Source organism: Oncorhynchus mykiss, chromosome 21 (genome assembly GCF_013265735.2).
Source record: "Oncorhynchus mykiss isolate Arlee chromosome 21, USDA_OmykA_1.1, whole genome shotgun sequence".
NCBI lineage: Eukaryota > Metazoa > Chordata > Actinopteri > Salmoniformes > Salmonidae > Oncorhynchus > Oncorhynchus mykiss.
Genome location: NC_048585.1, coordinates 10,818,781 through 10,831,700, shown reverse-complemented (window position 1 = coordinate 10,831,700; position 12,920 = coordinate 10,818,781). Strand labels below are relative to the sequence as shown.

At 50.6% G+C, this 12,920-nt stretch overlaps 1 protein-coding gene across 14 annotated transcripts in view; it reads left to right on the top strand.

The window, feature by feature from the left end:
- LOC110499727 (putative homeodomain transcription factor 2) overlaps positions 1 to 12,920 on the top strand; it is a 100,799-nt gene that overhangs the window by 65,655 nt on the left and 22,224 nt on the right. For all 14 annotated transcript variants that reach the window (XR_005038525.1, XM_036956852.1, XM_036956843.1 and 11 more), the window contains 3 exons: positions 6,763 to 6,832; positions 8,372 to 8,530; positions 10,582 to 10,750. Coding sequence is in view for 13 of the 14 variants with exons in the window: in XM_036956852.1 (XP_036812747.1) it covers positions 6,763 to 6,832; positions 8,372 to 8,530; positions 10,582 to 10,750 (398 nt within the window). In the remaining variant the exon portion in view is untranslated. The remainder of the gene's footprint in view (positions 1 to 6,762; positions 6,833 to 8,371; positions 8,531 to 10,581; positions 10,751 to 12,920) is intronic.

Below are 12,920 nucleotides of genomic sequence, written 5' to 3'. Positions count from 1 at the left end.
TGACTAGCTGACTGGTTGACTAGCTGGCTGACTGACTGGTTGACTAGCTGACTGGTTGACTAGCTGACTGGTTGACTAGCTGACTGGTTGACTAGCTGACTAGCTGACTTGCTGACTAGCTGACTAGCTGACTGGTTGACTAGCTGACTGGCTGACTGGTTTGCAGTTGTGGCAAATTAGCATTGGAGTGGGCCAGTGGGTGTGGCCAATGGCGCAGCTTCTGACTGAAAATTGTAGAGGCCGTCCTCTTGGCCGCGGAGACAAGATGTGCTGTTTTAAAGCTAATTTCCTGCAATTCCACACATTTTGGCATGGGGCTGAAAGAACAACTTCAGTTTTAAAGCTAATTTATTGCAATTGTACACATGGTATGCTATCTGAGTGACTCAAACACAGTAACTAAATCAATGAGGGTCCCATGCCATGACAGTATTTTAAATGGTAGATTCTCCATGACTGTCTAGGTTTTATTATGGTGATTGTTAATTCTCAAATATGAACTTTATTAAAACATATATAGCCCGTTTATCTTTTCTACACACTTTAAACAAACATGTTATTATTTTTCTAATCATATCTTTCCGCGATTTAGAAGCGACGGCCCACTACTGCTAAATTAGTATAGGGGAAACACTGGTGTTATTTCACTCACCCAAAGAGCTGCAGATGGAAGTCAAATCCTAAAAACATCATAGTCACATAGAACATGATGTCATTGTTTCCTGTCTGGTCTGTGACCTGCACAGAGAGGAGAGAAACCCTCCAAGTGATCCATCATAGTCAAGAGTACTGAAACGGGAGCTGTTTCACCTGGCTGCTACAGTCCATGACCTTTCCCCTCTAGACCCCTCTTTCATCCCTCACTCCTTCTAGAAAGAGAGCAAAACATTGTCCTTCGTCACCCCATTCAACCCCGTCCGCTCATATAGAGGGTTGAGCTCACAGCCAGAATGTTTAAAAAAAATTATTTAACCTTTATTTAACTAGGCAAATCCGTTAAGAGCTAATTCTTATTTTACAATGACGGCCTACTCTAGCCAAACACCTCCCCTAAACCAGCCAAACACCTCCCCTACTCCAGCCAAACACCTCCCCTAAACCAGCCAAACGCCTCCCCTACTCCAGCCAAACACCTCCCCTAAACCAGCCAAACGCCTCCCCTACTCCAGCCAAACACCTCCCCTAAACCCGCCAAACACCTCCCCTAAACCAGCCAAACACCTCCCCTAAACCAGCCAAACGCCTCCCCTACTCCAGCCAAACACCTCCCCTAAACCCGCCAAACACCTCCCCTAAACCAGCCAAACGCCTCCCCTACTCCAGCCAAACACCTCCCCTAAACCCGCCAAACACCTCCCCTACTCCAGCCAAACACCTCCCCTACTCCAGCCAAACACCTCCCCTAAACCAGACCACACCTCCCCTAAACCAGACCACGCCTCCCCTAAACCAGACCACACCTCCCCTACTCCAGCCAAACGCCTCCCCTACTCCAGCCAAACACCTCCCCTAAACCCGCCAAACACCTCCCCTAAACCCGCCAAACGCCTCCCCTACTCCAGCCAAACACCTCCCCTAAACCAGACCACACCTCCCCTAAACCAGACCACGCCTCCCCTAAACCAGACCACACCTCCCCTACTCCAGCCAAACGCCTCCCCTACTCCAGCCAAACACCTCCCCTAAACCCGCCAAACGCCTCCCCTACTCCAGCCAAACACCTCCCCTAAACCAACAGTTCCCCTAAACCAGCCAAACACCTCCCCTAAACCAGCCAAACACCTCCCCTAAACCAGCCAAACACCTCCCCCAAACCAGCCAAACACCTCCCCTACTCCAGCCAAACACCTCCCCTACTCCAGCCAAACACCTCCCCTAAACTAAACCACACCTCCCCTAAACCAGACCACACCTCCCCTACTCCAGCCAAACACCTCCCCTAAACCAGCCAAACACCTCCCCTAAACCAGCCAAACACCTCCCCTACTCCAGCCAAACACCTCCCCTACTCCAGCCAAACACCTCCCCTAAACTAAACCACACCTCCCGTAAACCAGACCACACCTCCCCTACTCCAGCCAAACACCTCCCCTAAACCAGACCACGCCTCCCCTAAACCAGACCATGCCTCCCCTACTCCAGCCAAACACCTCCCCTACTCCAGCCAATCACCTCCCCTAAACCAGACCACGCCTCCCCTAAACCAGACCACGCCTCCCCTAAACCAGACCACACCTCCCCTACTCCAGCCAAACACCTCCCCTAAACCAGACCACGCCTCCCCTAAACCAGACCACGCCTCCCCTAAACTAGACCACACCTCCCCTAAACCAGACCATGCCTCCCCTAAACCAGACCACGCCTCCCCTAAACTAGACCACGCCTCCCCTAAACTAGACCACGCCTCCCCTAAACCAGACCATGCCGGACCAAAGTCTCAAACACACAGTGCTTCCCGTCCGTCAGAACAGTGTCCTGGAAACGGTCCGACAACTGGCCCGTCTTTAGAGCCCAACAGGGCAGACGTGGGCCAGTTACTGTGTCTGCATCTTTGTGTTCATGAGAAACTAACAAGGGCGCACACATCCCATAATAAAGTAGCTATGACAACATTATCTAGAATAAAGTCTAAATATAGATTTTTGTTACTGAGATAAACCATGACAGTTAAAGGCTTGTTCATGCCCCCTGGTGGTAGTGATGATGAATTACGACAGGTTTCTCTTATCTTATCTCACAAGCAAAGCATATCCTTTAAAGACGAATAGAAAAGAGATTTACATTAATAAACAGAGCAATATAGATAGAACTAGTCAGCGTACTGCATTTGAAAAGCAGTTGAGGAAGGTTTAACTCCTAGCTGGAGACAGACACCCCCTCCCCTAAACCAGACCACGCCTCCCCTAAACCAGCAGAGACAGACACCACTCCTTTCAGTTGAGGAAGGTTTAACTCCTAGCTGGAGACAGACACCACTCCTTTCAGTGGAGGAAGGTTTAACTCCTAGCTGGAGACAGACACCCCCTCCCCTAAACCAGACCACGCCTCCCCTAAACCAGCAGAGACAGACACCCCTCCTTTCAGTTGAGGAAGGTTTAACTCCTAGCTGGAGACAGACACCCCCTCCCCTAAACCAGACCACGCCTCCCCTAAACCAGCAGAGACAGACACCCCTCCTTTCAGTTGAGGAAGGTGTAACTCCTAGCTGGAGACAGACACCCCCTCCCCTAAACCAGACCACGCCTCCCCTAAACCAGCAGAGACAGACACCCCTCCTTTCAGTTGAGGAAGGTTTAACTCCTAGCTGGAGACAGACACCCCCTCCCCTAAACCAGACCACGCCTCCCCTAAACCAGCAGAGACAGACACCACTCCTTTCAGTTGAGGAAGGTTTAACTCCTAGCTGGAGACAGACACCCCCTCCCCTAAACCAGACCACGCCTCCCCTAAACCAGCAGAGACAGACACCACTCCTTTCAGTTGAGGAAGGTGTAACTCCTAGCTGGAGACAGACACCACTCCTTTCAGTTGAGGAAGGTTTAACTCCTAGCTGGAGACAGACACCCCTCCTTTCAGTTGAGGAAGGTTTAACTCCTAGCTGGAGACAGACACCCCTCCTTTCAGTTGAGGAAGGTTGAACTCCTAGCTGGAGACAGACACCACTCCTTTCAGTTGAGGAAGGTTGAACTCCTAGCTGGAGACAGACACCACTCCTTTCAGTGGAGGAAGGTGTAACTCCTAGCTGGAGACAGACACCACTCCTTTCAGTGGAGGAAGGTGTAACTCCTAGCTGGAGACAGACACCACTCCTTTCAGTTGAGGAAGGTTGAACTCCTAGCTGGAGACAGACACCCCTCCTTTCAGTTGAGGAAGGTGTAACTCCTAGCTGGAGACAGACACCACTCCTTTCAGTTGAGGAAGGTTTAACTCCGAGCTGGAGACAGACACCACTTCTTTCAGTGGAGGAAGGTGTAACTCCTAGCTGGAGACAGACACCACTCCTTTCAGTCGAGGAAGGTGTAACTCCTAGCTGGAGACAGACACCACTCCTTTCAGTTGAGGAAGGTTTAACTCCGAGCTGGAGACAGACACCACTCCTTTCAGTTGAGGAAGGTGTAACTCCTAGCTGGAGACAGACACCACTCCTTTCAGTTGAGGAAGGTTGAACTCCTAGCTGGAGACAGACACCACTCCTTTCAGTTGAGGAAGGTGTAACTCCTAGCTGGAGACAGACACCACTCCTTTCAGTTGAGGAAGGTTTAACTCCGAGCTGGAGACAGACACCACTCCTTTCAGTGGAGGAAGGTGTAACTCCTAGCTGGAGACAGACACCCCTCCTTTCAGTTGAGGAAGGTGTAACTCCTAGCTGGAGACAGACACCACTCCTTTCAGTTGAGGAAGGTGTAACTCCTAGCTGGAGACAGACACCACTCCTTTCAGTTGAGGAAGGTGTAACTCCTAGCTGGAGACAGACACCACTCCTTTCAGTTGAGGAAGGTTTAACTCCGAGCTGGAGACAGACACCACTCCTTTCAGTGGAGGAAGGTGTAACTCCTAGCTGGAGACAGACACCACTCCTTTCAGTTGAGGAAGGTGTAACTCCTAGCTGGAGACAGACACCCCTCCCTTCTTTCCCTGTTCCAGTCCTGTCTGTCTATAAAACAGTTTATAGCAGTAATAAAGAGGAAGAGGAAGGTATTGCTCGTCTCGTCTAATCATTTACGGACACACATACCCACACACCTAGAGCGTGTCAGCTCTTTAAGATAAGGTCTTTAAGATAAATTCCTGTATGGCTGTATACAGATAGAGAAGGTCATCGTTTGACCTTTGGGTAAATATTAGCATTTGAGAGTGTTAAGATAGATAGAGAGCATTATACTACAGGGATGTGTTTAGTAGGGCACACCGTAGCAAAACGTTTTGCAACAGAACATGAAAATACTACCTGGTCATGTTCATTAGGACATTTGCATACAGAAAATGAATGTGGGTTTCTAACGGGTAAAGTTCAAGTAATCCTTCCCTGTTTCAGGTTTTTTTTTATCTCGTTTGGTGCCCATTGAACACAACCCAGTCTCCCATAACCTGGAGTCCAGGGAGGAGATACTCTAGTATACAGTGGCGGTTCTATGGCTCCCCGACTCATAAATATCACAACGAAGTAACCAAGACGAATAGAAACACATTTGTGTTGATTTGTCACTCGAGCATCAATACATTACCCGTCCCCCAACACTGTCAACCAAGAGTCAAGACTACATTACCCGTCCCCCAACACTGTCAACCAAGAGTCAAGACTACATTACCCGTCCCCCAACACTGTCAACCAAGAGTCAAGACTACATTACCCGTCCCCCAACACTGTCAACCAAGAGTCAAGACTACATTACCCGTCTCCCAACACTGTCAACCAAGAGTCAAGACTACATTACCCATCCCCCAACACTGTCAACCAAGAGTCAAGACTACATTACCCATCCCCCAACACTGTCAACCAAGAGTCAAGACTACATTACCCCTCCCCCTACCTCTGGCTTCCAGTGGGGAGACCTGAGGTCAACCTACCCCCCTCCCCCCTACCTCTGGCTTCCAGTGAGGAGACCTGAGGTCAACCTAACCCCCTCCCCACTACCTCTGGCTTCCGGTGAGGAGACCTGAGGTCAACCTACCCCCGCTCCCCTACCTCTGGCTTCCAGTGAGGAGACCTGAGGTCAACCTACCCCCCTCCCCCTACCTCTGGCTACGTCAACCTTCCCCCTCCCCATTTCGTGCTTCTGAGTGGGAGACCTTCCCAGTAGCCTGTCTAGCTCACAAACTAGAATCAGGATGCCCACTCTGACGAGGTTAATTTACCCACAGTCCCACACAGTGACATGATATCATTGACTCAACGTGCAAATGAGCGATTTAAAACTGATCGCGCAAATGTCATCATACCGATGTTTTTGTTTGGGCTGCCCGTGCCGCCCCCGGTAAGATGTCCATGTCACCGGTACCTAAATCCACCACAGCCTGTACGTGCCCGGGTCATCTGTTAATTATATACAGTCAGTCTATGGCTCCAGCAGGGCAAACGGCTTGTGTAAAGAGCTGAATGTATCCATCACTGTCAATAAGACGTCTGTCTGTCTGTCACACACTTGGAATTGAACAGAGTGACACAACAGCTTCATGCTGTTGACTCCATTGGTGCTGACTGATAGTGAACTGGTCACATGTAGGACACCGTGTGTTCATGTGTTTTGATCCTGCAGGGCCTCAGCGTCATGTAGTTTGTCCTGTGTTAGGTGTGTTTGGCACGGTATGCTGCACCCACTGTGTGAGGACCTAACATGCATGGGGTTACCTCCATAGTTAGTGCCCTCGATGGGTTGTAGGGTTTCAGATCCTCACTGTGTCTGTCAGTGCACCGAAGGTCATCCTAACTTAAGATGTGTGTGTATAACTCAGAACCTCCCATGTATGAGCTACGGAGTTACCCACACATAGCTCAACTTACAATCTGGCCCTTAGAGGATGTCTGTCTGTCTGTCTGTCTCTGTCTGTCTCTGTCTGTCTGTCTCTGTCTGTCTCTGTCTGTCTGTCTCTGTCTGTCTCTGTCTGTCTCTGTCTGTCTGTCTGTCTGTCTCTGTCTGTCTGTCTGTCTGTCTGTCTGTCTGTCTGTCTGTCTGTCTGTCTGTCTGTCTGTCTGTCTGTCTGTCTGTCTGTCTGTCTCTGTTTGTCTGTCTGTCTAAGTAACACTGTGCTGCTCCTCTCCAGGGCCTGAGGAACAAGCCGAAGAAGACAGGCCATGTGAAAGCAGACCTCATTGATGTGGACCTAGTGAGAGGTAAGGAGGACACACCAGCTGTCTCATTCACTCAGACACTGTCTGTCCCAGTCCAACCATGTTGGCTGTCTGTCCCAGTCCAACCATGTTGGCTGTCTGTCCCAGTCCAACCTGTTGGCTGTCTGTCCCAGTCCAACCATGTTAGCTGTCTGTCCCAGTCCAACCATGTTAGCTGTCTGTCCCAGTCCAACCTGTTAGCTGTCTGTCCCAGTCCAACCTGTTGGCTGTCTGTCCCAGTCCAACCATGTTGGCTGTCTGTCCCAGTGCAACCATGTTGGCTGTCTGTCCCAGTGCAACCATGTTGGCTGTCTGTCCCAGTGCAACCATGTTGGCTGTCTGTCCCAGTCCAACCATGTTGGCTGTCTGTCCCAGTCCAACCTGTTAGCTGTCTGTCCCAGTCCAACCTGTTAGCTGTCTGTCCCAGTCCAACCTGTTAGCTGTCTGTCCCAGTCCAACCTGTTAGCTGAGCAGGATGGTGCTACGTTAGTGTCAACGTAGAGTTTCTCCACTGGTCACATGATACGAGCCAGGTGTAGAAGTCCAGTGAAGCTAGTATCAAAATGGCTCCTCTTTTGTTACATCACTCTCTCTCTCTCTCACTCTCTCTCTCTCACTCTCTCTCTCTCTCACTCTGTCTCTCTCTCTCTCTCCCCCCCTCTCTCTCTCTCTCACTCTCTCTCTCACTCTCACTCTCTCTCTCTTTCTCTCTCTCACTCACTCTCTCTCTCTCTTTCTCTCTCTCACTCTCTCTCTCTCTCTTTCTCTCTCTCACACTCTCTCTCTCTCGCTCGCTCTCTCTCGCTCTCTCTCGCTCTCCTGCTCTCGCTCTCTCTCTCTCCTGCTCTCGCTCTCTCTCTCTCTCCTGCTCTCGCTCTCTCTCTCTCTCCTGCTCTCGCTCTCTCTCTCTCTCTCTCTCTCTCTCCTTCTCTCTCTCCTTCGCCCTCACTCTCTCTCCTTCCCCCTCACTCTCTCTCCTTCCCTCTCACTCTCTCTCTCTCTCTCTCTTTCTCTGTTTAATTATTCAGTCCATCACATTAGACTCCTCTCTGTTTAGTTTCCCCTCATTGCTATTTCATGCCCACATCCCAGGCTGAGCGAGAAAGAGAGACAGACAGAGAGAGAGAGACAGACAGAGAGACAGACAGAGAGCGATAGCGGGGAATGTTTCATGCCAGGCTGAGGTAGATGGAGAGAGGTTGATGTAGTGGGGTGTGTGTTTCAGATCTGTCTGCCCTGTCAGACAAGGCACTGCCCCTCACTGTCAACAAGGTCCCCACGGTGAAGGCCCCGTGTCCCATGATGGGGGCATTAGTGGAATTGGCTGAGGGTTATTTAATCCAGGGGGCACCCAGGTCTTCCTGTGGTAGTTGTTGTAACAGAGACATGATGCCTGTCTGTCATAATGAAGTATTATTATTATATATTATCTCTTATGAGAGATCTGTTGGTAAAGATACATCCAGTGATATGTTATAATGCTTCATAACCTGTCTTGTCTCCTGTTTGTGTGTCCGTGTGTGTGTGTGTGTGTGTGTCCAGGTTCTGCTTTTGCCAAGGCCAAGCCTGAGTCTCCCTGGACGTCTCTGACCAGGAAGGGTCTCGTCAGGGTGGTGTTGTTCCCCTTCTTCTTCAGATGGTGGATCCAGGTCACCTCCAGAGCCATCTTCCTCCTCCTCCTCCTCCTCTACCTGCTTCAAGGTACCTACCTAACCCTAACCTCCAGTCATCTTCCTCCTCCTCCTTCTCCTCCTCCTCCTCTACATGCTACAAGGTACCTACCTAACCCTAACCTTCAGTCATCTTCCTCCTCCTCCTCCTCATCTACCTGCTCCAGCCCAGTTCAGCTAGGCTCCAGCCCAGTTCAGCTAGGCTCCAGTCCAGTTCAGCTAGGCTCCAGTCCAGTTCAGCTAGGCTCCAGTCCAGTTCAGCTAGGCTCCAGTCCAGTTCAGCTAGGCTCCAGTCCAGTTCAGCTAGTCTCCAGCCCAGTTCAGCTAGGCTCCAGCCCAGTTCAGCTAGGCTCCAGTCCAGTTCCGCTAGGCTCCAGTCCAGTTCAGCTAGGCTCCAGTACAGTTCAGCTGAGCTCCAGCCCAGTTTAGCTAGGCTCCAGCCCAGTTCATCTAGGCTCCAGCCCAGTTCAGCTAGCCTCCAGTTCAGCTAGGCTCCAGTCCAGTTCAGCTAGGCTCCAGTCCAGTTCAGCTAGGCTCCAGTCCAGTTCAGCTAGGCTTCAGTCCAGTTCAGCTAGGCTTCAGTCCAGTTCAGCTAGGCTCCAGGCCAGTTCACCTAGGCTCCAGCCCAGTTCACCTAGGCTCCAGTTCAGCTTGGCTCCAGCCCAGTTCAGCTTGGCTCCAGCCCAGTTCAGCTTGGCTCCAGCCCAGTTCAGCTAGTCTCCAGCCCAGTTCAGCTAGTCTCCAGTCCAGTTCAGCTAGGCTCCAGCCCAGTTCAGCTAGGCTCCAGCCCAGTTCAGTTAGGCTCCGCCCAGTTCAGCTAGGCTCCAGCCCAGTTCAGCTAGGCTCCAGCCCAGTTCAGCTAGGCTCCAGTCCAGTTCAGCTAGGCTCCAGTCCAGTTCAGCTAGGCTCCAGCCCAGTTCAGCTAGGCTCCAGCCCAGTTCAGCTTGGCTCCAGCCCAGTTCAGCTAGTCTCCAGCCCAGTTCAGCTAGTCTCCAGTCCAGTTCAGCTAGGCTCCAGCCCAGTTCAGCTAGGCTCCAGCCCAGTTCAGTTAGGCTCCAGCCCAGTTCAGCTAGGCTCCAGTCGAACCAAACATGTGGAAGTCTTAAGTCTCAGCCGTATTCCTTCTCCACCATTAGTTCAGTGTGTTGTTGGTCTCTGCTTGTGTAGACATGAGTACCTTACCTTTCTCTGGCTGTGGTTGGTCATGGGGAAATTCCAGCCCTCAACCTGGCACTGTGTGTTAGATAGTAAGATCACACACACACACACACACACACACACACACACACACACACACACACAAATAAAGAAACAGAACAAGGTCTGTCTTTATTCCTCTGCCTTCTGAATAAATTACAGGATAGCTATTTCTGAGCCTCTCCAAACTCATGACCCCTCGTGTGTGTGCGCGTGCGTGCATGCGTGTTGACAGGATGGACCACTCCCCTACCCCTCCTTTTTACATATTGATCTTGAGTACATCAAAACAAATGCCCCCCCCTCTCAATACCTCTCTGTCTCACTATGTGTGGTAGTATGAGCTTGTTAGTGAGCAGCCAAGGGGACCAGTTGTATTATAACGCCCTCATCCATCCCTCTCATCCCTCCTTTTCACCTCTCCTTCTCTCCATCTCCTTCTCACCCTGGCTAAAGTTTCAATATAAACTATTGACAGGAAGTCCAGTAGAAAATGGAGAATATCCCACATACATGGAGCGTATAACACTTCCCATGTCTCTCTCTCTGTCTCTCTCTCTCTCTCTCTCTCTCTCTCTATCTCTCTATCTCTCTCTGTGTCTCTCTCTCTCTGTCTCTCTCTGTCTGTCTCTCTCTGTCTCTGTCTCTCTCTGTCTCTGTCTCTCTGTCTCTCTCTCTGTCTCTCTCTCTATCTCTCTCTCTGTCTCTCTGTCTCTCTCTGTCTCCCTCTCTCTCTCCTCTATTTCTCTCTCTCTCTGTGTCTCTCTCTCTCTCTCTCCCGCTTTCTCTCACTCTCTCTCTCACCCTCGCTATTTCTCTCTCTCTCTCACCCTTGCTCTCTCTCTCTCTCTCTCTCTCTCTCTCTCTCTCTCTCTCTCTCTCCAGTGGCTGCTGCAGCGTTATTCTTCACCATTCCCCAGCCCCACAGTATCCCGACCACAGAGGTGTTTGGGGCGATATGGCTGATGCTGTTACTGGGGACAGTGCACTGCCAGATCGTCTCCACACGCACCCCCAAACCCACCAGCAGCAGCAGCTCTGGCAAGAGAAGAAGGTGGGGAGAAGGGCTGGGGATGGAGGGAGGGATGGAGGGAGAGAGAGAGGGGGGAGGGAGGGAGGGAGAGAGGGGGGAGAGAGGGAGTGAGAGAGAGAGGGAGGGATGGGGTACGGAGAGAGGGTGTAGATGGAAAAGGAGGGGGGTGGGGATAGAGGGATGAAGAGGGAGGGAGGGAGAGAAAGGGAGAGGGAGGGAGGGAGGGAGGGAGGGAGAAGGAGAGAGGGAGGGAGGGAGGGAGGGAGAGATGGATGGATGGAGGGAGGGAGGGAGAGAGAGAGGGGGGGAGGGAGGGAGTGAGAGAGAGAGGGAGGGATGGGGTACGGAGAGAGGGTGTAGATGGAAAGGGAGGGGGGTGGGGATAGAGGGATGAAGAGGCAGGGAGGGAGGGAGAAGGGGAGAGGGAGGGATGAGGAGGAGGAGTGAGGGAGGGAGGGAGGGAGGGAGGGAGGGAGGGAGGGAGGGAGGGAGGGAGGGAGGGATTGGGTAAAGGGGGTTAAAGTGTAGATAATGTATCCACCTCTGTGTTGTTTTAGTGTTTGATGTGCTTCCTGCTCTGAGATAAACCTGAATGACTTAGCTACTGTTTTAAAAGGCCTCTGTCTGACACACTCTACAGGTCAGTTCCCCAGACACTGGTCAGAGTGGGAGGGTTCCATCAGACTGTGTGTGTTCAATCATGGTTCCCCCACTCTCTTCTGATCATGTGATCAGGGAACTGCCCCCACATACACTTCCTGTCCCATTGTAAAGGCTGTGATTTCCTGCCAGAGGGTAGCAGCTCGTAAATTTGTGCTAGGTTGCATAACGCCATTAGCCTTTTTCTAGATCTGTTGGTGCTCTTGGCAAGATGCCACAAACAGATCTGGGACCAGGCTGTATTGCCACAATAGCTAGCTATTCCCAAAACCCACTACCTTTGGCTTGCACAGTACTGACCATGTTCAGCCTTCTGGAAGAGAATGTATCTGTGCCACACAGTCTGGGAATGAAGTGGATGTTACTGTTTGTCCTCATCTCACAGTACAGTGGTGTTCACTCACTCAGACTCCAGATGTTACTGTTCGTCCTCATCTCACAGTACAGCAGTGTTCACTCACTCAGATGTTACTGTTCGTCCTCATCTCACAGTACAGTGGTGTTCACTCACTCAGACTCCAGATGTTACTGTTCGTCCTCATCTCACAGTACAGCAGTGTTCACTCACTCAGACTCCAGATGTTACTGTTTGTCCTCATCTCACAGTACAGCAGTGTTCACTCACTCAGACTCCAGATGTTACTGTTTGTCCTCATCTCACAGTACAGTGGTGTTCACTCACTCAGACTCCAGATGTTACTGTTCGTCCTCATCTCACAGTACAGCAGTGTTCACTCACTCAGACTCCAGATGTTACTGTTCGTCCTCATCTCACAGTACAGAGGTGTTCACTCACTCAGACTCCAGATGTTACTGTTCGTCCTAATCTCACAGTACAGAGGTGTTCACTCACTCAGACTCCAGATGTTACTGTTCATCCTCATCTCACAGTACAGAGGTGTTCACTCACTCAGACTCCAGATGTGGTCAGGAATCAACCACCAGACGACTTTCTCCTTCCTTTCCCCTCCTCCATTTGACATCAAATCTGTGTTGTTTTCTCTCTCTATCAAAAGTCACCCCCCCATGACCCTGACTGACCTGAATGAACTCCTCCTCATCCACACCACATGGTTGACTCGTCATTGTCTGAGTGGATCTGCTAGCTGCTATTATATTATATATATATATATACACACACACTGCTCAAAAAAATTAAGGGAACACTAAAATAACACATCCTAGATCTGAATGAATGAAATATTCTTATTAAATACTTTTTTCTTTACATAGTTGAATGTGCTGACAACAAAATCACACAAAAATGTATCAACCCATGGAGGTCTGGATTTGGAGTCACTCAAAATTAAAGTGGAAAACCACACTACAGGCTGATCCAACTTTGATGTAATGTCCTTAAAACAAGTCAAACTACTGTTGGTGGATGGAGCGAGACATGATGTCCCAGATGTGCTCAATTGGATTCAGGTCTGGGGAACGGGCGGGCCAGTCCATAGCATCAATGCCTTCCTCTTGCAGGAACTGCTGACACACTCCAGCCACATGAGGTCTAGCATTGTTTTGCATTAGG